The sequence below is a fragment of the Mirounga leonina genome, unplaced genomic scaffold (genome assembly GCF_011800145.1).
Source record: "Mirounga leonina isolate KUSES-001 unplaced genomic scaffold, KU_Mleo_1.0 Mir_168, whole genome shotgun sequence".
Taxonomy (NCBI): Eukaryota; Metazoa; Chordata; class Mammalia; order Carnivora; family Phocidae; genus Mirounga; species Mirounga leonina.
In genome coordinates this window covers 16200626-16226233 of record NW_023270426.1, presented here as the reverse complement: position 1 = coordinate 16226233, position 25608 = coordinate 16200626, and the positions used below count along the sequence as shown (strand labels likewise).

Sequence of the window (25608 nt, the reverse complement as noted above, 5' to 3'; positions counted from 1 at the left end):
TGTATGCTCTTGAGTTGCCTTAATGTACACCACAGGCAGGAATATCTGAGGCCCATTTAAAGATTTCCTGTTGCTCTTCATAGGAAATTCAGACACCTCACCATAGCATTTTTAGGCCCCTCGTCTACCTTGTTCCCCAGTCATCTTAATTTTCTTTAAGTTTCCTTTTGCGACAGGGACTTGGAACTTGAGATTTCCTCTACCTAGCGTCATTCCTCCTTCCCCTCCCTTTGCCTAGTTAAAATCTACTCACCTTACTGAACTCTTCTTACACAGTGACTTAATTAGGGAGGATTTTCCCTTTCCTGCTATCTTAATCCCTTAGATTATGTTCTTTTTGTGCCATGTATCTTAAACTTCCTGTTCTACAGCAGGGGGAATCTGCCTAACATATGTTCTTCATAGGTCAGTAAATATTTTTATGCATGACTGCATATCAGTTTTAGCTCAAAAAGGCATTTTTACCTTTACCACATGGCTTAAAATAAAGCATAATTTTCAAAGGAAAGTAAAAGGAATTTATTGCTTTATAATCAAGCAAAATATCTTTACAAGGTGGCTTCTAAAGATTTCCCATTATTTTGAAGGCAGAAAACGTGCTTTTCATAAACTTTCAATATGCTTTGGTGTAAAAAAAATATATATATGCTTTGGTGTAATATCATCCTGGTTGAAACTTTCAAGATGGTCCACTTCTACAACTGAATACCAAGCTATTTTATGTTGTAATGCGTTAATTTTTAAGCCTTTGTCTTTTGGAATCTTACTTGTAACTCCTTTGATGTTGAAGGAAACTGTTGAGTTATCCCCAGAACAACAAAAAAAGATCACAGTTCTCTGTTTTCAGTGGGCATATTTATACAATTTACAGCTTTTCTTCTATAAAGGTACCAAGTAGTACTACTCAAAGCTATACCTTCTGAAGACCTGCATATTCAAGAATATGTAGCTTCATTTTTCTTTGATTCAGACCCTCCCAGACACCATGAGTTTTTAGGAAGGGGTTACTTTCTGTGTTAGCATTAATCTTTTTAGGTTTTTGTTTGTTTGTTTGTTTTTTCCCTTTAGTAGTTGATCTTATTTAAGAATACATATTTAAAACAACAAAAAAATTTTTTCATGACATTAGTTAATGAAACGTAGGTAATATAGGTTATCCTAACTGGGAAAGGTGACACTAATTACTAATTATACTAGTTATGTAGTTACTAGATACAAAGTCTTACACAGATTAGTCTTTTTTTCACCTGATCCCAAGGAGATATAGCCCCTCTCACAAGGTGAAAATCTGATCTAGGCAAAGAGATTGTGAGACAGGCAATTCTTCCAATGTGCTTTCACTTTTCCTTAAGGATGAAATAACTCATCAGTCTTCCTGTTAACATGAAGTTACCTAAGAATAATTAGTTGTTTGCTTCAAACCACTGTAGTGAGTGTTTATTAGCTGAGTAAACAGTGACAGAATTCTCATAAATGTGATCTTGAGGAAATTGTCATTATTAAATTTAGTACTGTTTATCTCTGGTAAAAACAGGTCCAGCCAAACTATTTTTTTTTAATTGGCTAAATTTTACAAAACTGAACCTGACTGCAGTACTTCTATCTCATCTCAAATGTTATATGTTATGATAAGGAATAACATGTAAATAATAAAATCTAAATACTTGTTTCTATAAGATCTGAGTTGATTAGCAATTTTATTGCTTATTATTATTACATAGCAATTATTGGTAAATAGGAAGCCCTGGACTTTCCAAACATGCTACCTGCCCACTTCTGTTCCATTTTTGCCAGTGACTTTCTTTTACCACTTTTGGACAGTATCAGAAGTATGGTTAGTTATAAAAACTGAAGAGAGGGGTGCCTCACTGGCTCATTGGTAGAGCATGCAACTCTTTATTCTCAGGGTCATGAGTTCGAACCCCAAGCTGGACATGAAGCCTACTTTTTAAAAAATTGGAATATATTCTTAGGGGTGCCTGGCTGATTCATTTGGTAGAGCACATGACTCTTGATCTCAGGGTCATGGGTTTGAACCCCAAGTTGGGTATAGAGATGACTTAAAGTCTTAAAAAACTGAAGAGACAAGTGGATATGGCTGATGAAGGAAGGGTATAAATTTCATAATGTTTAATGAATGAGTCTGCAAGGCCAAGTAGTAGAAAGTGACTGTTTATCTTTCAAATTTGTTGTTCCTATAAAATCTTGTTAATGAGAAGAAAAGAAATGACAAGTTTATTTATTTATTTCCACAGTGTTCAAAGAGTTACTTAGTAGGACTGAACAAGAAAAATCTGGTATTCCTCATATTCCTAAAATTGCTGAAAAAAAAAGTAATCGCCATTCAATCCAGGATGTACCAGGAGATATTGAACACACATCACAGGAGAAAGGAAATAAGAAAATAAAAGCAAACACTGTTTCAGGTGGAAGAAACAAAATCAGGAAAATTTTGGATAAAACACGGTTTAGTATCTTACCTCCAAAACTGTTTAGGTAGGTAACGCTAATCTTCGTCATGTAGGCCTTTTCCTATTGCCTGTAAAATTTTATCTGGGGGAAGGGAATTTGGGGTCAGTTTTGGTTTTTATACAACCAGTGCATCATAAAATCTGTGAGTAACCCATAAATAAGAAAATAAATTCTCAGTATCTTTCCATCGTTTCTGTGACGTTACCAGTGCTAGATTATATGTTTTTCCAGTAGCTTTGTTTTGAATTTTAGGAAAGACTGCCCTTTATTTTATGAAATCTTTTCTGGTGTGTTTTTGGTCTAATTTCAGTCCTTTGATCTATAAATTTGGACATCTTGGGGATACATTTGCTGATACTAGCTTTTTTGTCTTTTAAATCATCTTTCTCTTACTGTACTATTTATTCCTTCCTGAATTCTAAATGACCTTTTTAATCAAATCTGTTCCTGTTTCTAAATTGAGATGTCACCAAAACTGAATGAAACTTTGAGATTTTAAAAGTAAATTGAGGTCTGTAAAATACTTAGGAAATCAGTTCACTAAAGTGTCACGACTGGGAAAGAGTCTAGCATATATTATATCTATTTATTTTACATTATCTGCTTCTTAAAGCCAATCACAGAAGTTCTAAGCAAGTTCAGTACTTAGCACATAGTAGGTACTCGATATTTGTTGAATAATTTAAGACAGTGAATGAAAGAGAAAAAAGAATATTCAAGCAAAACGTACTCAAAGGAAATATTTATTTGGCTCCTGATGCTTCCTAGCACTATGCCCAGTGATAATTATAGAGCTAAAAAGAGGTAGTCCCTACCTCTAAGGAATTCATATCACGAACCCTTTATTTTCCACACACTTATTATACACTTAGGCACAGTGTCCAAATGTAGAACTGTACAAAGATAGAGCAAGTTTCTTGTTTTCCCAAGAGTTGATGATCTAAATAGGGAAAGCAGACATTACAGAGTGATAAATGTTTTGATATGTACAAAGGCAGAAGGAACAAGCTTGGTAGGTGAGGTAGAGTATATTTGTGTGTGTACATCTAGAGATGAAGCAGGAGAGTTAGGTAAGTGCTACGTTATGAAGGACTTTGAATATTATGCTAAAGATGCGGACTTCATCATGTCATAGGAGGGAGCCATAGACGCTCTGTTAGTTGTATTTGGTGGTTTGGGGTTGAATGTGCAGCACAAGTGTAGTAGTAATAGCAAGGACACTAATTAGGAGGCAACTTGGAAATAGGTAAATGTCAACTCTCAACTTTTTTAAAGTTCAAAATCTCAAAGGTTGCCTGATCAGAAAATGCTCTTCTTTTTGAGTTCTTACTTCCAGTCAGGAAACATATTTGTTCTTCATTTAATTTGGGGCTCACAGAGAATTGACATATCCCGAGCTCTGTTCTTAATGTCACTCATTTCTACAAAGTCTACTACCCATTGTTTCTTAGTGACTGCTCTCCTTGAGGCAAGTAGTTTTATAAAAATGATAATTTTAAAATGGCCGAAGTTCTTTTAATATTGAGCATACTGTAGTGTGACAGCAGGACAGCAAACACTGTAAGAAAAGTGTTACTCTCATAAGTGAGAATTAAGGAGAATATACGTGGGGCTAGCTCACAGTGTAAAGATGGCAGACAGTTTTGGATGACCACAAGTCTGCAGGAAGGCAATGAGCAAAAGGGAAGTGAATGGAGGACCAGAAGGCAGAAAAGAGTTCGCAAAGGGAGTTCTCAGGAGGTAATGCCCTGAGTCCCATTGCTAGAAACCCTGGTGGATTTGGTGTAGAATACATATATCTCCTTTAACTGGTTTTCATTTTTGAACAGTGGTATAATTGTGACATGTGTTCTCTAGAACCAGAGAATAGTGATTGTAACTGACTATAGCTTTTTAGAGTCAGATTCCAACCAGCTGTATTCAAGTTTCAGGCAGCTAACTCATCTCCACAGTATCTCCTTCAGGGAGTGGGAACTGGTTTTACGCTTGGATTCTCTCTTTGGTTACAGTGGGAGTCATGGAAATTAATGTAGCCAGGAGCAGTCATTTGAGTATTTTCAAGCGTTATTTCTTTATATTGGTAACCCCCTAAAATGAAAGATCTAGTAGAAATGGTTAACTGAGAAGGGAATTTTTTTTTCATTTAGTGATGTATTGAGTTTCTTGTGCCAATAGGAGACTGTTGGCTGTGAATGCAAAACATTAATAAAACACTGCACTTCAGAAGTTAATATTAAACTATCTCTTCTAAATATGTTTCAGTGAAGTAAAATGCTAATAATTTCAGACATATAAATGCCAAAAAAACCCACAAAAACCAACAGGTTATTTTAATAGAAATCATAAAGGTTCTCTGCTGCTGCAGCCTGTTTTGCGTAAAGAACTGATTTGTCAAACTGGTTGCTTAGCGGCTTTGAGAATGAATGTATCTATTTCTTGGCACTTTCAGGTAACTTAATAAACAAAAAAATCACTGAAACTTCAATGGAAAAATAGACAGAGAACATGAATCATCTGTGCTGCATCAATAGTAATCAAGGATACACAATTTATTTTTAAAACAGGGGACCATTTGTTTCATCATAGATTGACAAGAGAATAGTCAGGGCCCCAATTGATAACATCAAATAGATAGCTCAGACAGCTGTGGAAATATGAAATGATGTAACCTTTCCATAAAGCATTTGGGCATTTTTTTATTGAGAGTTTTAAAAACGTTCATACCTTTGAGTCATTAATTCCATTTCTAATAATTAGGTGAAGATTTATATACAGATAATACTACTCATAGTAGTATTATCTGTAATGAAACAAAAAAGGAAATACCCTAGATGTCCAGCTATAAGAGATTAGTTAAATAGATTGTGCTATATTCTGTAAAAGTAACTAGAAGAGAAAATGTTGATTGTGATTTTCTCTAGGATGTGGTGTTACACATAATTTTCTTTTCCTTGCTTGTTCATTGTATTTTTAAATTTTTCTACTTTGAATATTTTTTAAGTGAGAAAAAAACTTTAATGAATTTAATCCCACAATCCTGACAGTCTCCTGTGTGTCAGGCTCTTTGGAAGGGGTGCTTGGTCTCTGCCTTTTGCAGCACTCATTCTTAGAAATACTGGAAGAAAGAGTATCTACATCTGTCAGATAGGCAAAAGAATTATGAAAGGAAGGCAGGAACAAATAGTTGAGATGAGAATAGATAATTCCCCAAATCCCTAACCGTGACATAATTTTAAAATGAAAGAATTATCCTGAAAATTACAAGTGGAAAAAATTTGCTAATTTTAATAACCTCTGTGAAAGACATAGCAGTGTATTGACTTGAGAATATTTCACATTTAGGAAATCTGATGTCCTATTTTTTTTAAATCACTCAGCTTTTAGGTTTTTTTAAATCACAAATTGCCTAAGTAACAGCTTCGTATTATTCTTTGTAACAGTCCCAGAAGTAGACTGTCTTGTTTGCTTATCAGAAATTACTTTTTCTCACTATCTTTTGTCAGCATACTCTGTTTGCTTTTAATATTGGAATTATTTTTTATTTGCATATTGATATTTACATAGCCTTTTTAGTTTCATAATGTGAAACTAAAATACAATTTTATTCTAAGTAAATTTAGTGTTGGGGAATTATTGAGGAATTTTTTCAAAACTGTCTTGTTTCTGTTACTGCATCATCTTCTCAGGAGACTGTTTTGGTAAGAAATGACATAATTATTTGCAAATGGGCTTTATCAGTTCAGCTTCCAAAAAAGCATGGATATTTTGCTAATTAGATACTGTTTCATTCATGTCATAGCATGAGTTGTACATGACATTAGTATAGTTTTCATTTATACATGCTCACACCTTAATTACCATGAATTTGTAACCAGCTTTACATTATTATATCTGTACAGTGTACTGTCTTTGCTTATTAAAAAGCAGAGGTAATGTTAAATAATATCAGTAGGAGAGATAAGGACTTCTAGTGTTTCATGCACTTTTCTTAGTCTCCATGTTGAATTCCATCTTAATGCAACTAATACAGCCAGTTCCCTTTAATAGAAAATTATAACTTTTTAACATTGTTAAAGTTGCTTCTACTGTGATTTTTAATAGGACGGGCTAACCTTTTTAACAGTTTGCTTCTTTGGATTCAGTTACTTGACCCTCTGTGTTCAAAAATAGGCAGATTTGTTTTCACGAGTCCGTTAAATTGGAAAGCCTGTTATATTTAAAAATATTTTCCATGTAATTTAAATTGTTGCAGATTACAAAGCTATAAGTACAGTTTCTGTGAAAGCCACCTTCCTTTTGTTCTCATACCTAACCTTAAAACATTTAGCTCTGATCTTTAGCAATGCACACCAAATTATAAGGAACCAATTTAACATAAGCACAAATTCCTTATCAGATATTGTATTTCCTTAGCTTTATTTCTGTCGGATTAGACTGCCTTCTCTCCCCAGGTAATTCTTCCTGTTTCTATAGTGCCTGTTATATTCACCCTGCCTTCTCTGTTTTTCAATACGAATTGCTTAAAATCCTTTCTAGGTTTGTACTGTTCTTTCTTAATTTTAGTAAAAGTACTTTACTGTCTTCTTAAAAATTAGAATTGTATTTTCCTCTGTGCCAAAATATTCACCTCCATAACCTAATTTAATCCTTAAGGCAGCCCTGGGGGAGAAAGTCACATTTGTAGATGAGGAAACCAAGGTCCAGAAACAGAGAAATTTCCTTGAGGTCACATAGCTAATAACCCAAGTTTATATGCATAGCTGGCTCTTGAAACACTTACTTTTGTTCCCTTCCATGTCTTCATGCTTTTTCCTCACTCCTCTGCAGTCTTGCTTGTCCTAGCTCTGTCTTCCTTGTGTGGCTGTTAGCCATCCTTTAGCTGTTTATTTAACTGTCCTCTGCACTTCATCTGGCATAGTTCCCTAATCTGCCTAAGTCCTATTTTTTACTCCTAACATATTCTGGATGTATCCCATACCACTCATTTAATCCATTCCATGGTAACAGGTAAGTATTCTTTGATACCTCTGTATGTGTAACAGGTAACTGGATAGAATACTACATTGAATAAAACAGATGAGAATTAATGTTAACCTAAAGGATTGATTTAACTCTTAGAAATAAATGGTGTTTTGGTCGTTGATGCTAATGGAAATCTTTTTCATTGCTGTCCTGTGTTTGTATAGGACTGCTTCATTTATCCTATGTTTTGTAGGACTTTTTGGGGTATCTAAAGTTTAAATGACAGAGTTAAGTTTCTTTTAATTTTTTCTCTTAGATGGATTTAGAGCTGCCTGTGTAACACCTTTAAAGTATTTTTCTCATTAAGTATAACCTAAATATAACAAATGTTATTAAAAGCAGTAATTCAAAACCATAAATCTTTTCAAAGGTACACAGGGTTATTATAAGGTCATTTGGCAGTAGTGCAGCTATTATCTGTAATGAATGAAATTCTGGGGTGTGGAGTCACGGTGGCCTTGCTAGGCCTTATGCTGACTTCCCAAGTAAGGAAGACACTCCCTTCCCCCTTTCCCGGTCTTCAAGCCCAGAGCCTCTCTGGGGCCTGAGAAGGTACAGGTGCACTGTGGCAGGTCTTGCTCGTCCTGTGCTTTCTCAGAAGCCTAGAAAACAGGCCTAGGAGGTTGTTGTGCCCTCTGGAGCCAGGCAGGAAGCCATAAATTGGATCCCGGGTCCCACACCCCTGCTGGGTTGGGGGCTGGCTTCTCAACCTTTAAAGTAGTGTAGTTTAAAAGAGGGATGTTTTATTTGCTTAAATATGGCCATTTAATTGATATTTTTGAAACCTTTGAGGGGAATTAACTTTAGATGACTTGCTTTCTGCTATGGTTTTGATGTTCTCATCTAGGGAATAGCCAAATAATTAAGACTTGAGATATCACACAAGAAATAATGTGGCCTTAGAATAAACTTAAAAGACTGTAAAATTCTTTTTTCTCTATTTTGATTTGTGGTCCTCTTTTTCTTCTTTCTACTTGTCACGTGTACCCAGTGTTCACTATTCTTCTGTGTTCCATCTTCCTGTTATCTTTTCCACATTATCACTGGTTTGGGCAGTTCTCAGATTGTTCATATGTTTAAAGACTTCTCTTACTTTGTCACTTGGACCTGGCCCCTTTGTTTTCTACAACCTGCTGGGTTTTTTTTGGTTTGGGTTTAGACCCAACAGTCCTTTGCCCAGAAGATCACAAACCTAATATGTTGAGATTGCTATGGTGTGGTTATACATTGTTGGATACATATATTAGTGTCTGCCAAAACTGGATGATCTTAAAGGCTCCCTAAACATTCAGGCTTAATTTCTCTACCAAAACCAACAGAAACTCAGTATGACTTTTTTTATGATGTAGTAGAATTACTTAGATGTATAAGTTAAATTTTTAGCGTAAGTAAATTTTGAGTGTCTTCATTATTATAGTTGTCCTATTTTTTTAACTGCTGTAATCTATATAATTTTTTAAGTCACCACTTTGAATTGGTCTTACTATGCCTCAGTATACAGAGGAAAGAAACGTTTGCCATTCAGAATTCTCAAATACTTTTTGTGCCATTATTTTGAAGTGACGGAGGCCTGAGCCAGTCACAAGATGACAGCATTGTAGGAACAAGGCACTGCAGGCATAGTCTGGCTATAATGCCTATTCCTGGAACACTCTCATCCAGCAGCCCTGATCTCCTGCAGCCTACCACCAGCATGTTGGATTTTTCTAATCCTTCAGGTAATTTTTGTTTGTGATTTCATATAGCCATATTGGTACTAAAGTGACAAATTAGGTGGTTGAGCCTTGTGTATCAAATAGTAGATTTGCTTGAATCCCTCTTCTCTTATCTCAAGGTTATGACTTACTGCAAAAATCTAAAGAGAATATTGTGTCTTTTTGTATAAGCTGGAATGGTACTTGCTACAATATGAAATAGAAGTACATAAAAAAGAGATTGCATTTAGGTATCTTTTGGTAACCCTTAGGGCAGTGGAATGAAAGCAGGGATGCTCCTTCTCAGTCAAGAAGCGAGTTATCCAGGGTGTGGAAAAGGATAAGGGAATTTATTGTAGTCTCAGTGGCCTCACTTAACTTCCTCTGTGGTGTACTGAAATGTGTTAGTAATTTTCTGGAAACACTGACTTTTCCCCCAGCACCTGAAGCTAAAGTTGTTTTATTGTCATGTATTATTAATTAAATATACTATAGCATCTTTTCATTTGTGTTCAAATTTTGGGTTTGAACGTCATATGGGACATCAAGATAATTTTTCTGCATCTATTCATGCCCAGGGACAGAAATTGTTACTTAACAGTATAATATAAAATTTCATTACAAGGAAGAAAAACTTTAAGAATTATTTGTACATCTGTCTGTCACTTGAAAGGATTTGAGATGACTTTCATCTCAAATGAAATGTAAAATGGTATGTAAAAGACACAACTAAAACTGAGATGTGTAATTGGGTCCAAGGAGAAGAGAGAAAAAAGGTAGCTCTACAGAGATTGGTGTCGTGATTCAGCTTCAGTTTTCATGCTGAAGCCCCTAAGTATCAAAAGGGAGGAAACTCAATTACATGAATCTCAGTATTAGGAGGGAATATAAGTGTAATAGTTAGGTTTATGTTTCATTATAGCAACTTGAGTAAAAACTGGACGTAACATAAAAACACAGTTCAGTGAAATTCATTCTGTACATTGGATTTTTTAAAAATTTCAATTGCCTCTTAATTATTAGCGAGTACAAAACCCAGTAATCTGTCTTTGACACATCCTTCTCTTTATGTGACTACCAGTGTTCTTTCTATAACAAAGATTTTAATGAGTCATTACTTCGCTTTAGGAATTTCTAGTGATTTTTATGTTAGTCAAGGTTCAGTCATAAGATAGAAACCACTCTAGATACTTAATCAGAATTTAGTAAAAGGGATTGTTGTCAAGGTGTAACGTTAACTGTTTACCTAAAATGGTAAAGAAGCAAGCACTAAGGTATCACAAGGGTAGGAAAAGTGCAAACTGGATTCATCTTCTGGTACATGAAAGAAATGCCACCACAGGGTGAAGAAGTGTTGCTGGAGTGGTACAGGAAGAAAAAGCCCACAAGAAGAAACGTAAAGCAGCAAGGCTTTTCTTCCTTTAACCCAACAGTTGCTTTTGGTGCCCCTTTTTGGCATAACTTAAGAGGTGGCGAGTTGGCAAAGAAGAATGTGGTTTGCAGAGTCTCAACCCCATCATGACAAGGCAGAATGGATTTGTAACATTACAACAATAACATAATAATTGTTAATGTCCAGTTTTCACAGCATGATTGTAAACCCCCTTTCTAGCCTTCTCTTCTGCCATTCTGCCACTCTCACCTCCTCTCTCTTTCCTGAGTGTGGTATGTACCTTCACAACTGTGATTTCTTTGCCTGTGCTGTTTGCCACCTTTGGTGTTCTCTCCCTGCACATCCCATGAATTTTTTCTTGTTCCGTCATAGCTCAAATGTTACCTTATCTGGGAAGGCAGTCCCTCCTTTCCCAGAAATCTTTAGCACATTTTCATTGTCTGTCTTATATTGCTTTCCAGTAGGAGCATGGGAATTTATTTTCATGTCTCTGTGTGTGTCCCACAGCAATATGTTCACAAATGAAATATTATTACACTACCAGAGCACAAAGTAAGTATGCATACTTGCATAAGATGAGTATTTAGGGACAGGTGATATAAAATAAATGATGTTTATGGCTGCATTTTTGTCGGTGGCATTATCTAGAAGTGGGGGTGAGGATATAAGGGATGGTTGTAGGGAGAGGGACAGAGAGCAGTCACTTGGGGGATTTAGCTGGGAGAACAAAGGGAAGAAGTTGGAATTTACTAAAATTTAGAAACTGTAAGGGCCATTGCACTGAAATTTAGATTTTTTAAAGAGGAAGTGCTAGTCAATTTGATTGATTGCACAGTTCGCTCATTGAAAAATGGAAGAGCCAAAGATGCTCTTATAAAAACTATTCAGAGAGAGTCCATCTGCAAACTCAGTCTGCAGCCTGTGTCCGTACCAGCAATATAAAAGAGCACGTATAAGATAGGTATTTAACTTACAAATTATATTTTTAAACCCCAAAATGTGCACCTTTATGAAAGCACGTTGATGGTGCTGTTTATATTGAATAAAATACTCATTACCAATTGATTCCAAAATCATTTCCTTAAATTATATATGACCGCGCCAAATTTTAGGTTAATTGTATGTCATGTGTGTATATTGCAGTACATGTGTGACATCGGTCAAGTCTGATTAACTTATTGGTGATCTCAGCTATGTTTATGCTGCTTGTGTAAAGTTGTTAGAAAGTAGGGTCAAAGCTGTTAATAGTAGTTTGCTTTTGATTGCTGACTCTTCTGTGATTTTGCTTTGTTTTTGCTGCCTACAGCTCTTGGTTTTTACTGTAAGTATCTTGAAAACCGACTGTGGTATTCCATTGCTAAATTTCTGTGTAGTGTTTTATTATTTTTAAAAAGTCATATGATACAGAATTGAATAAAGTAGGAGCCAGAACTTTTCTGTCCACTCTACAAGCTTGCCCAGTGTAAACTGATGTGTATTCTTTTCAACATTTTCTTTGAATAGAAAAATTTTTATAGTTCTAGAATCAGAGTACATGCTGCTCTGTAACTTAGGTTTTGGAGGAATTTTTTACCTAAATACTAGATTAGGCCTAAAAGAACTCGTGACCCAAAGGATTGTAAACTGGATTTTTTTTTTTTCCGAGTCTGCTTATAGAACTTTTTGCTTACTACTTTTTCATTTAGTAGCACAAACCTTTTGATTTCTTTAATATTTAGTAATCTTTCAGATTCAGTTTTACAAAAGTCTGAGTTATTTTAATTAATTTTTTATTTTAAAGGAACATAACATTTTTGAAAAATCAAACTGTAGAGAAAGGATAGAATATAAGTCTCCACTCCCCAGAATTAACTATTGTTTATTCATATATCCTTCTAGAAATTTCAGTGCACATAAAATGTGTTTACCACTCTTCACCCCAAATTATATGCTATACTTTTCTTCTACTTAGCCCATCTCACCTGGCAATATACCTTGAATACTTTCCTGCTTCAGAATGTGTTTGTTCTACCACAGTTTTTTAAACAGCTTGTAACATTTCATTTAACCATTCCCCTTTTGGTGAGTGTTTACAGTGTTGCCTAAATCTCTGTGTTTATCTTTCCATGTTGTGTGTTTGCAGTATTGTCAAATACCGAATTTTTGTCAAAGATTTTGTGGAAACTTATTTTCTCCTTTATTATATATGTACCTACAAAATATCTATTTTGCCTCTTGTCCAGCAAAGCTTAAAATATTTACTGTCTGGCCCTTTATAGAGCAAATGTGCTAACCCTTGATCTCTACCATTGCACCACTACCTTGTGTTTTCTTTTTTTTTTTTTTTTAAAGATTTTATTTATTTATTTGCGAGAGAGAACGAGAGACAGAGAGCACGAGAGGGAGGAGGGTCAGAGGGAGAAGCAGACCCCCCGCTGAGCAGGGAGCCCGATGCGGGACTCGATCCCAAGACCCTGGGATCATGACCTGAGCCGAAGGCAGTCGCTTAACCGACGGAGCCACCCAGGCGCCCTACCTTGTGTTTTCTTAGTGCAACTTCTTACCGTATGGATTGTCTTTCCATGAACCTCCACTTACTCTCTCGAATATAAGCAAGTCCCTGAGAGTGGAGACTTTGCTCCATCTCCTTTATTACTGTATCTTCATCACTTGGAACACTGTTGACACATCACAGGCCCTCCACAAGTATGTACTTGGCAGTTAAAGTATGATCAGGAGGCAGTCTTTTGATTTTGTTTTCATCATCATCTTACTTAAAAAAAGTCCCATCTTTAGTGTATTATTGGGGTCAGTACCTGCATCCTTCAAGTATGTTATTTCTTTATTTTATTCAGGAGGATTATAGTTAGCATTCTAGAAATTCTGCCTTTGGGTTGAAAGTCTAGATACTGGAGATTCTTTTCCTTAAATTCATTTACCTGTTACGTAAGATTTTTTTTAATGAAATGAGAAGCATAAGACTAATAAATGCTCTAGTCCTCCAAGATTCTTTTTAAATGTCTCTTTTTTCCTTAGGAGGTTATATTTTTATGTGCATTTTAGTTTCATGCCTAAAATTTGAGATGATCATTTTCCCTTGATTCAATTTTATTCTAACCTCATGTCTACCATTCATCTGATCATTTAACATTTGAGGATCTTCCCTGTGTTAAGTATTACTTTTGACATATATGTCCTTCTAACAACAAACATGTTGGTGAAGAATATGTTTTATATGTCACAATTTTAAAAGAGAAAAAATTTTACTGTGACAGTGATAACAGTGCAAAGAAATGTTTTCCTCCAGTGTTTTTCCAAATCATTTTCCAGACTCGTACTTATCGAACCTTGGCAAATTAATCAGGGTTGAGGTAGTAGGGTTCCCTTTGGATAATCCCTTCTATGGGTCTATTTTAGAGGTACCCATTCATGATGTCGAGATCCCTCTTACATGATGTGATTATGTAACAGTTTGGCCTTCTCATGGGAAACAAATGGCTTTAACAGAGTATGACTTTCTTTTACACTGTTTAGCAAGATCTACAAGTCTGAGTTCCTTGCCAGAAGATGTTAATAGTACTTGGAAGTAAAAGAAGAGGAAATGAAATGTGTGCAAATTCCCAGTCTGCCTTTGTGAATAAATTTCTCTGGAGAAATTAATAAAAGGGATCAGAGCATCTCCCCTTTCCCTCAAGGTTAGCCAGTCCTGCCGGCACACACCTAGTAAACTGATCCAATTCTAGGGCCCCAGACAACTGAGGCCTGTTTCTGTAAAGAGGATAGGAACAGTGCAGGTAACAAAAGTTAGTTGTTTGACCTTTTTATATAGAGTTCAAGGGGATATGTTTTCCACTTTTTGTCCCCTATCTTTTTTTTTTTAAGATTTTTTTTTTTTTTTTTTTTATTCATGAGAGATAGCAAGAGAGAAAGGCAGAGGGAGAAGCAGGCTCCCAAGGAGCAGGGAGCCCGATGCGGGACTCGATCCCAGGACCCTGAGATCATGACCTGAGCCGAAGGCAGACGCTTAACCATCTGAGCCACCCAGGCGCCCTCCCCTATCTTTTTCTTGACAAACTGGAATTTCCCTCTGCTTGAAAACATTTTCTAGCCAAGAGTAGAGAAGCATCTCTGATTTGGGTGGATCATTAAACAGTCTAATGTTAAGCCTTTTAGGTTTAGAGACCTGATGTCATCATCACTCTAAGGATTGACTCACTGCAAAGAAATAATGAAAAAGAGGCTTTTGGTGACTCAAATATTTGCATACATTAAGAAAGGTCATTTGGTGCATACATCTTACGAAAGGGACTTGACTGAATATATGATGCCTTCTGCTTCCAACTTGACAGTGTACCTAGAACACTTGAGACTCTGTTCCCTAGGCATTCCTATATGCTTAGTTGAATCTTCCAGTCTTGGGAGTCTCTGTGCCATGAGCCTCAGAGTAGTACCTTATTCTGTGAAATTATCTTCTGCCATATCTCTTTCATTACTCTTTTGTTTCCTTTAGCCAGAATTGTACTTGAGATGGCTTTGAGACAAATTTGTGATTTTTCTTCATCTCTAAAAGTTAGTAATGTATGTAATGCTAATAAGATAGTGCTAGACAAACCATATATAATTACTTGAGCCACCCAAATCTCCCAATCCAATTACAGTCCTTACCAGGAAACACCACAGATAATACATTTTTCCTAATTTAAAGAACAAAATTTTTGTAACAATGGTTTATTATCAGGAAATTGGTAAATATTAGATATTAATATTCAGAATATTTATAATATTAAGAAATATTAGGGGGAAATATACCCTGTGTTCATGCTGTGAAATTTATTTTTACTTACATTGAATACTATTAAAAATTAGCCCAGGGTCATCATATTGAACATTGTTTGGGAAGTTTTAGCGAATGCAGTGTAACAAAATAAAACAAGGTAGAATGAGGGAAGGAGATATCATTACTTACTGTGCATATCTTGAATTAGGATGTGTCTACTGAGAGCAGAGATCCCTGAATATTTTAAACTTTCCTGTGTTAAATAAATATAAAAATAGGAAAACATATGCCAATGTATAGTAGACTGAGTGTTGGTATCTAGTATAATTCAGTAGGAAAAAGCATAAAGAATATCAAAAAGTATTTTTAAAAAGAAGGAATATTAATTGCTCATTAAACTAGTGACTCTCACCAGTAATCAAAGAAATGAAATGTAAGATAATGACATATTTTTAGAGGGAGGAAAAGCATAGGAATTTGAAAATGAAAAAAAATTGTAATGAACAGTTTGATAAGAATGTGATTAAAATTGCTCTCTTTACATTCTAGCATAATAAAATATTATAACCTCTCTGGAGAACATTTTGGCAGTATATTTCAAAAACCTTACAAATATGCCTGCCCTCCCTCTAACTCAGCAAATCCTCTCTCTCTTTCTCCCCTCCCACACCCCTCTCCTTCTAGATTTTCTCTGGGGAAATAATCAGATTGCCTACAAAGGTTTATCTTCCAGGGAGGGGGAAAGGGGTATTAGTCATCACAGTGTTATATAGAAGATATGCAACCTAAGTGTCTGTCATTAAAGGTTTGGATAACTTAAAAATATAAAATACATATTATGGAGTCCTATGCCTCTTTTAAAAATTGTTTTGTCGAAGAGTAATTAAGGACATCAAAGTTTGTAATAAATAAAATATATTGTGGCTTCCAAATCATAATGTTTATCTTTTTGTGTTTGTTTTTCTATGAACATATATTAGTATTTTGTCACCTGAAAAGGTAGATACAGTCATTTCTCAATAAATGCAACAGTGATTTCTATTAACCTCCTGAAATAGATAGGTATATATCATTGTCCAGAGGGATCTTTTTGTTCTAAATTGCTTTTTGAAGAGTTGAATTGTCTTGAAAATAACAAGGCACGCTTTTGTATTTATATAGATATTCCTGATCAAGTTATAAGAGTTTTCAAAGCAGATCAACAAAGTTGCTACATTATCATCAGTAAAGACACTACAGCTAAAGAAGTTGTTTGTCATGCTGTTCATGAATTTGGTTTGACGGGTGCTTCCGACACATATTCTCTCTGTGAAGTTTCTGTTACTCCTGAGGGTGTCATAAAACAGAGAAGACTTCCAGACCAATTCTCCAAATTAGCTGATAGAATTCAGCTCAATGGAAGGTAAATGTGCTTATTAATGAATGTACTTAATTCTAGATTTTTTTTTTTAATTGTATAATTAACCTGCAACGATGTATTAGTTTCAGGTATACAGCATGTTTGATAGTTCCGTGTTACTCCGTGCTCAGCATGAAAACTGTAGTCACCATACAGTGTTATTACAAGATTATTGACTATATTTCCTATGCTGTAGTTTTCATCTCCACGAGTTATTATATAACAAAGTTTTTATACACCTTAGTACCCTTTATCTAGATGTGTTTTTGAAGATTGTGTGTAAAAACATATATTAAATAGAAACATCATGTCTTAGGGTCACTGAATTTTCTCTAAAATTAAAGCAGGATTTCTCTTTTTTTTAGCTTTGTCTCCATAATTATGTAAATGAAATCTCAGAGTGTTAGCACTCATAAGGACTACCTGAAAGTGGGAGAAGGAAAGGGAAGACAATTTGCTAAAATATTTTAGCCCTCCTGCTAAACAAATTCTTAGAACCACTGGTGTAGTCCAATCCATATTTTAGAGAGGAAACCAAATGATATATATCTTTATATGTATCTGAGTATGTATGTGTTAAATTACAAATTTGTTTTTAGTATGACTAAAATGTACTCTGGGCAAAAGAGGGCGTAATTTTTACAGTTTTTTTTCTAAGCAGTTTTCCTACTGTGAATATGCAAAAATGTTTTTAAAAATTTTTTAAATGTGCTTTGAATATTATTTGATCAACTAGAAGATTGTTTCTATAGTACATTTGTTGTTAACTCTTGTGATTTTCTCTGAGAATAACATGTTCTTTTTAGTGAGCCTAAATTCATATATAGAGTTAAGATCCTAGAAAATTAAAAGTTAAAATGGGGGCACCTGGCTGGCTCAGTTGGTTAAGCGACTGCCTTCGGCTCAGGTCATGATCCTGGAGTCCTGGGATCGAGTCCTGCATCGGGCTCCCTGCTCAGCAGGGAGTCTGCTTCTCCCTCTGGCCCTCCCCCCTCTCATGCTCTCTCTATCTCATTCTCTCTCAAATAAATAAAATCTTAAAAAAAAAAAGAAAAGAAACCTTAAAATGACTACTCCTCATGGTTACTGGTAAGAGAGAATGGATTAACTCTGCCTTGCTAGCTATACATAGTGCTTAAGAGCATAGACCCTGGAGCCAGAGTGCTCAGCAGTCTGGGTAAGTCCCAGCTCTGTCTGTGTGACCAGAGCGAGTTCTTTGGTTTCTCTCTGACTTTTCTCTTTAAAAAAATGGGGATGATGATAATAGAACCTACCACATAGGAGTGTTATAAGAATGAATGAGTTATCCCACCCTATAAATGTTAGATATAATTTTATTAACTAGTGTAATGGGTCTCAGCACATTTATAGTGTTCTTTTAGGCATGTGAACAGTATGCACACAGAAGAAAACAAGGTATAGTTGCTTGATAATCAAAAATAGATGGACACAAACTTGGGCTGGGATCAAGTTGTATATTAGAAAAGAATGAACTAAAAGCCACAGATGACAAGTATGTTACCTTTTTTGTCCCCAGCACCAGCCCTATACAGGATATTTCCCAGGGGTGAAACTTGTCCTTTTAAATGTTAAAGAATTGTTGGTGTAAAAATAAGAAAATGAGGGTCTCTTTTATGGTTGCTGATCAGTGCCATTTGCTGGAATAAAGTTTTGTATTTAACAAGGGAGAATTCATTAGTGGAGAGGTTTTTCCTCTCCTTTACCGGTTTTATTCTTCTTTGCTTCTCTTGGGAATTCAGAAATGAAGAAAATGAGTGTAAGAACAACTTCTGAATAGAAGTGTAAACAGTCTTGATTCAGATGTTCATTCACGCTGTCCATGAACAAATACTGATACAATATCTACTATGCATCAGCTTCCTTCATATAGGCCTCTTAGAGCTTTTATCCGCAAGAACACACACACAGTTGTTGACGCATTATGTGAGTAGTTTCATAAAATGGTTAAGTTCACAGCATTATCAACATTATTTTTACTCTTTAATAGATGTAAAGCGGTGGAATAACAGGATAACTTCTTTAAAGTCTTTTCATTTACGATGTTAATTTTCCATTTCAACTTTAAATGAATATTATGTTTTTGACAAAATGTTATCAACCATATAATGACATTTTGACAGTGGTCATAAAGTGCTCTTTATAAATGTGAAATGACTTACAAAAATAATTTTTTTCTTTTAGGTATTATTTAAAAAATAACATGGAAACAGAAACCTTATGTTCAGATGAAGATGCTCAAGAACTAGTTAAGGAAAGCCAACTCTCCATGCTGCAGCTCAGTACCATTGAGGTGGCCACTCAGCTGTCAATGAGGGACTTTGATTTGTTTCGTAATATTGAGCCTACTGAATACATTGATGACCTTTTTAAGTTAGATTCCAAAACAGGAAATACTCACTTAAAAGAGTTTGAGGACATTGTTAACCAGGAGACATTCTGGGTTGCCTCAGAGATTTTAACTGAATCGAATCAGCTGAAACGAATGAAGATTATTAAGCATTTTATTAAAATTGCACTTCATTGTCGAGAATGTAAGAACTTCAATTCCATGTTTGCAATAATAAGGTAAGTTTGTATAAATATTTGTGTATAGTTTAGACATGAAGCTGATTTTTTGCGTAGGTGTTAAGTGGCTAGAAGAAAAGTCCAATCAATAGACTTTTAAAGTATTGTTAGATTTCATATATTTTCCATTCTGGTGATAGTGGTTTCTTCACTTTCTGTTTCTGCCATCTTTCATTTAAACATTTCTTTTGCTGAATAGGGTCCATTGCCTTCCCATTTTTCTTCCTTTCTCCCCCTTTAATGGATTATACCCTCTTTGGATGTATGGCCAACGGGTGATTTTTATCGTCAGACTTCTATACTGTGCATCTTTCCGTATCAGCCTCACTGTGATTTGGCACTGAAAAATCACAGTCCGTATCACTGCTCCAACCTAAAATTGCTATTTTGAAACAGTAGCAACAACAACAATAAATAATAATGGCAGCCATATGGTGAGTACTGATTTGTTTAACAGACACTGCACGAGGTATCACTGGATGTGTTGTTGCTCAAGCACAATAGGCTGTAGAATTAGAATTATAAAAATTCACAGTCTCTAAGTCCAGGAAGTGTGGATGGTTACATGTCCTGGGACTCTTCCTTCCCCCCACTCACTATGATTGGCTAGATTGGGTAACCTAGGTAATGTATTTTCTGACCCTCCCCTAGTATAGTGCTGATGAGTAAAGGGATTCCTCCTAAAGGAAGTCTAATTTTAAAGGTGGAGGGTAGTTGTAGTTTTGTCCATTTATGAGGCCACATGCTTGTATATAGCAGCATAATTACGTCTTAATCCCATCTATGTATGCCCCCCACAGAATTTAATAATGACTTGTTCTAGGCTCACATGAGGTAGAATTGGAATCCTTATAATCATAAATCTGTCATGGTAATAAGAAACTCCTTTATGAAGGTAACCAGTGAGTGCACTTGAAATAGATGCTTTAGAAGGAGTTCTTGTTTGTTTGTGTGGTTTTTGTTTGTTTGATTTTAGGAGTATTGAACAGAGATGAGCATTAACCTTTAGAACAGCTGCACGTGTGTCTGAGTCCTGACTCCAGTGTAGTAGCGGTGTGTCAGTAGAAAATTGAAGACCTTTTTTTTCATCTATAAAATGCAGGAATCACGCCACCTACTTCACTGTTTTTAACAGCTGAGTCTAGAACAAGGGAACAAAGATGCCATTGATAAACACTTGGAATGCTAGAAATTGAAACTGTGTAGGAAGGATAAGGTTAGAGAATTTGAAAGTTACAGGCTCAGTTTTGGAGTAGTCTGTGAAAAAAAAACCTGATTGACAAGAGAGATTTCTGTGTAAAAAAAGAGTGTAAAAAAAATAAATGGTGGAGGGTTTAAGAGCTATAACCAGTGACCATCCTAAGTATAGGGGTGAAGAAGAGAGTCGAGCCAAAGAGATAGGGGACAAATACAAGAACTAATAGAACAGCACAGTTACGATTGTGTCATTAAAGCCAAGGAAAGTGATTCGAAAGAAGGAAAGATGGGTATCTGGTTAAAGGTTTGTTTTGGTTTATTTATTTAAATATTTTATTTGAGAGAGAGAGAGAGCTCAGAAGTGGGGGGGGAGGGGTAGAGGGAGAAGCAGACTCCCCACCAAGCAGAAAGCCTGATGTGGGACTCGATCCCAGGACCCTGGGATCGTGACCCGAGCCGAAGGCAGATGCTTAACAGACTGAGCCACGCAGGTGCCCCAGGTTTGTTTTGTTTTAAAGAACATTTTATTATACACATTACACATATTCAGTAGTTCCTATAAAATTAATTGCTTTGTTTTCTCATAAAGTATATCAAAGACTATAACTACATATAAAGTTATATATAACTTTATATATAACATACTTTACAGCAGAGGTGACAAAAGTGAATCAGTCAGTTCTGCCTAGAATTAGGTAGTAATATTTATTTGAGTTATTTTTCTTAGTCTAGCTAAAGATTTGTCAATTTTGTTAATCATTTCGAAAAACCACTTCCTAGTTTCATCTTTTTTATTTTTCTGGCCTCTATTTGATACCTTTCTGCTCTGATCTTTGTTATTTCCTTCCTTTTCCTAACTTTGGGCTGAGTTTCTTCTTTTGCTAGTTCTTTGATGTGAAAAGTGGATAATTTCTCTTGCTTAATAAAGAAAATTATTACTAAAATTCTGTCTTGGAAATAGTTTTTCCAGCATCCCATAGGTTTTGTTATGTTGTGTATCCATTTTCGTTTGTTGAAAGATAGTTATTTCCCTTTTGATTTTTTTTTTTTTTTTTGACCCACTGGTTGTTCAAGGGAGTGTTGTTTAATTTCTCTTTGTAGATTTTCCCATTTTCCTCTTGTTACTTCCTAGTTTCACACCAGTGTGGTCAGAAAAAAATACTTGACATGATTTCAGTCTTACATTTCCCAAGACTTTTGTGGTTTATTTTATAATCTCTCCTGGAGAATGTTCCATTTATGCTTGAGAAGAGTGTGTATTCTGCTAATGGTGAAAGGACTGTCATGTATATATTTGTTAGGTCCATTTGGTCTAAAGTATGGTTCAAGTCCATTTATTGATTTTCTGTCTAGGTAATTCATCCATTGCTGAAAGTAGTGTATTGCAGTCCCCTACTGATGCATTGTTTTCTGTTTCTTCCTTCAGCTCTGTTACTGTTTGCTTAATACAGTTATGTGCTGAAATGTTGGGCATATGTATATTCATGATTTTTATGTTTTCTTGATGAGTTGACCCTTTATCATTATATAATGACCTCCTTTGTCTTTTACCATTTTGGCTTAAAGTCCATTTTGTCTGATATAAATCTAGCTTCCCCTGCTCTCTCCTGGTTTCTGTTTGCGTGGATTATTTTTTCCATCCTTTCACTTTGAGCTTATGTGTGTCCTTTAAGCTGAAGTGAGTCTTCTGTAGGCAGCATATAGTTGGGTCTTGTTTTTTTATTCATCCACCCATTCTGTGCCTTTTGATGGGAGAAGTCAGTTTACATTTAGACTGTTTATTTGTAAGGACTTTTATTACTGCCCCGTTCCTGGTTTCTAGCTGTTTTGTAGTTCCCTTGTTTCATTTTTACTCTCTTGTGTTTTTGTGAATTGCTGGTCATCTGTGCTGAAATGCTCTGATTCCCTTTTCTTTGTCTTTTGTGAGTCTACTGTAGGTATTTGCCTTGAGGTTACCATGAGCCTTACATGAAACGTAACTATTTCATGCTGATACCAACTTTAGTCACATGCAAAACTCTACCCTTTTATTCCCTGCCCTTTTAAATGCTTTCAGTGTCAGAATTTGTCTTTTTATATTGTGTATTCCAACAAATGATAGTAGCTGTTGTCATTTTGTTGTCCTTTAAGCTTTATTCTCTAGTTAAGTGGTTAAGGCACCATCATACTATACTATTAAGAGTTATCTGAATTTGGGGCGCCTGGGTGGCTCAGTTGGTTAAGTGTCTGCCTTCAGCTCAGATCATGATCCCAGGGTCCTGGGATAGAGCTGCACATCAGGCTCCCTGTTCAGCGGGGAGTCTGTTTCTCCCTCTCCCTCTGCCGCTCTCCCCACCTTGTGCTCTCTCTCTCTGTGTCAAATAAATTAATAAAATCTTTTTTTTTAAAAAGTTATCTGAATTTAACTATGTATTGAACTTTATCACGATGTGTATTTTTATATGTTTTCATGTTACTATTTAACATCATTTCAGTTCAAAGAACTCCTTTCAGTGTTTCTTGTAAGGCAGGTGTAATGGTGATAAATTCCCTCAGCTTTTGTTTTCCTGGGAAGGTCCTTCATTTCTCAGGATAACTGCCAGATAGTGTCCTCGGTTGACAATTTTTTTCTTTGAGCATTTTGAATATATCATCCCACTCTCTCCTGGCCTGTAAGTTTTCTGCCGAGAAAATCTGCTTACAGCCTAATGGATGTTCCTTTGTGGGTTTTCGTCTTTTTTTCTTTTGCTGCCTTTAGAATTTTCTTTGTCTTTAATTTTTGACAGTTTTCTTACAATGAGTCTTGGAGAAAGTTGTTTTGAATTGAAGTAATGGGGTAATCAGTTAGCTTCATAAACTTGAATGCCCAGATCTCTTCCTAGGCTTGGAAAGTTCTCAGCCATATTTCTTTAAAGCCTATTTAAAGAAATGCTTCCTTCTGTGTCTCTTCCCCTTGTGGAATTCCAGTCGGATATTTGGGTTTTTTGGTGCTTCCATGGACCATGTAGGCTTTTTTCACTCCTGTTCATTCTTTTTCCCCCCCCCTCAAACTGGGTTACTTCAGAGTTCCTATTCTTTCTCTCACTGATTCTCTCTTCTTTCATCTACTCTGATGTTGATGGTCTCTGTGACATTTTATTTTATTCTGTTCATTGAGTTCTTTAGTTCCAAAATATCCGTAAGGTTCTTTTTTGTGATTTTTGTATCTTTGTTGAATTTCTCGTTTTGATCATGTATTGTTTTCCTATTTTCATTGAATTATCTTTCTGAATTTTCTTGTAGCTCATTGAATTTCATTAAAACAGCTATTTTGAATTCTTTATCAGGTAAACTGTAGATCTCCATGTCTTCGGGTTTGGTTACTAGAGGATTATTGTGAACTTTGGTGATGTTATGGTTCCCTGATTTGTTTTTGTTCTTGTTTTTTTCATTTAAAGTAGCAGTCACCCCCTCCCAGTTTTTACTAACAGTCTTTACAGTGAGCAGGGTGGGGCGGGGGGGTGGGGAACCTTTAGCAGTCTTGCTATAGATTCTAAGACTTTCTTGGATATTACATGGATATACCTGCTCCATGCTTTTTCTTTTTTTTTTTTTTTTTTTTAAGATTTTATTTGACACAGAAAGCGTGTGCACACAGGGAGGGGGAGCTGCCAGCAGAGGCAGAGGGAGAAGCAAGGCTCCCTGCCCCACACAGGGCTCGACCCCAGGACCCTGGGATCATGACCTGAGCAAAAGGCAGACGCTTAATAGACTGAGCCACCCAGGTGCCCCTCCGTCTTGTGAGAGGATTCTAAAGTTTATCTTCTCTGTATCCTCCAATATACCCTGTCATCTGCTGATGGCTTCTCTTCTGTTTTCCTGAAGGTGGTGCTACATTTCAAGTTTGTGGTTTCTCCTTTGCCCACAGACTCTATCCCATTTTCTGTGTTCCTTCTTTACCAGAGCTTGTTCTCAGGATCTTGGACAAGGAGCCAGCAGCAGAGTGGAAGAGGGATGTGGGGGTATGCGTTGGGTGCATGGTGCAGTGCAGGTGCCAGTGGGTCATTTGGGGGTATCTGCAGGTGAGAGATGAGATGTTCCCTGTGGCTCCTGGTCTGACTCCTGTTGGGAGTCCACAAGCAATCAGCAGGATCTGCGTTCCTTTAATGTCCTCCAGGAATCTTATATGCTATGCTCCAGTTCTGCTCCCTCACCCCTGTCATGGAGCTCCCACTTTAATGGATGTTCTGGATCTGAATGATACAAGAGTGAAGTTAGCGTCTTTGATAGCATCCTACGCAATTAGGGAAACCAGGCATGTACTTACCAGTTCTCCTTCTCCTCTGTGGGAGAAATGACCAGCTGTCTAGTTTAGCTTTCAACTGTGCTGCCTTTGGGGAGACGTGATGCCAGCAAAATCAAACTATTTACCTACTTAAGTGCATCAAACTCTATTTTGTCGTTGTTTTGTTTTGTTTTACTCCAGCCGAGTGCTAGAACTTTTCTTCTGGAAATCTGGACTTCCACAAATGCTCTCTTTTCTTTAGGTGACTAAGTCCTTGTTCTGCAGGCATTCCCAGATCACAGTCAATAGGGGTAAGAACCACTTAACAGTCTCCTGTAGGTTCCAGAACCAGTACTGAAGTTATCTGCCTAATACCCAATATACTTAGAGGCAAGGCTTTTTTTTCCCCATGCCCCTTGGCATGTGGTGCTGGGTCCCACAGCTTCCACAGAGGCACTGTTGTTCATGGATAGATGCTAGATTTGTGTTGTTGGGATGGGGGGGGGGCGGTAAAAACAAGAGATGTCTTAGGCTGCCATGATGCTAACATCACTCTCTCTAATCAAATCTTGGTTGAAATTTGTCATCTAGTCATTTCATGAAGAAGGTCTTGTGGAAACTCTATTTGCTGAATATATCCAAAATGTCTATTTTTGTCTGGGAACTTCAGTGACACTTTAGCTTTAAAATTCTTGTTTCATGGGTTATTTCTTGGTAACTTCCTAGACATTGGCTCCATAACTAGCATTTTATGTAGCTGCAAGTTTCTGAGATTATTCCGCATACCCTGTCTTTGTCTCTGAAGTCATTTACCTTTACATCTGTGTTTCTACATCTCTTCAGTTC

The 25608-nt window shown here is 36.2% G+C and overlaps 1 protein-coding gene across 7 annotated transcripts in view; it reads left to right on the top strand.

Annotated features, from left to right (window-relative positions):
- The window catches only part of RAPGEF6 (Rap guanine nucleotide exchange factor 6), a 202570-nt gene that overhangs the window by 140992 nt on the left and 35970 nt on the right, over positions 1 to 25608 (top strand). For all 7 annotated transcript variants that reach the window (XM_035014063.1, XM_035014064.1, XM_035014065.1 and 4 more), the window contains 4 exons: positions 2256 to 2496; positions 9055 to 9212; positions 16499 to 16739; positions 18939 to 19322. In XM_035014063.1, coding sequence (XP_034869954.1) covers positions 2256 to 2496; positions 9055 to 9212; positions 16499 to 16739; positions 18939 to 19322 — 1024 coding nt within the window. The remainder of the gene's footprint in view (positions 1 to 2255; positions 2497 to 9054; positions 9213 to 16498; positions 16740 to 18938; positions 19323 to 25608) is intronic.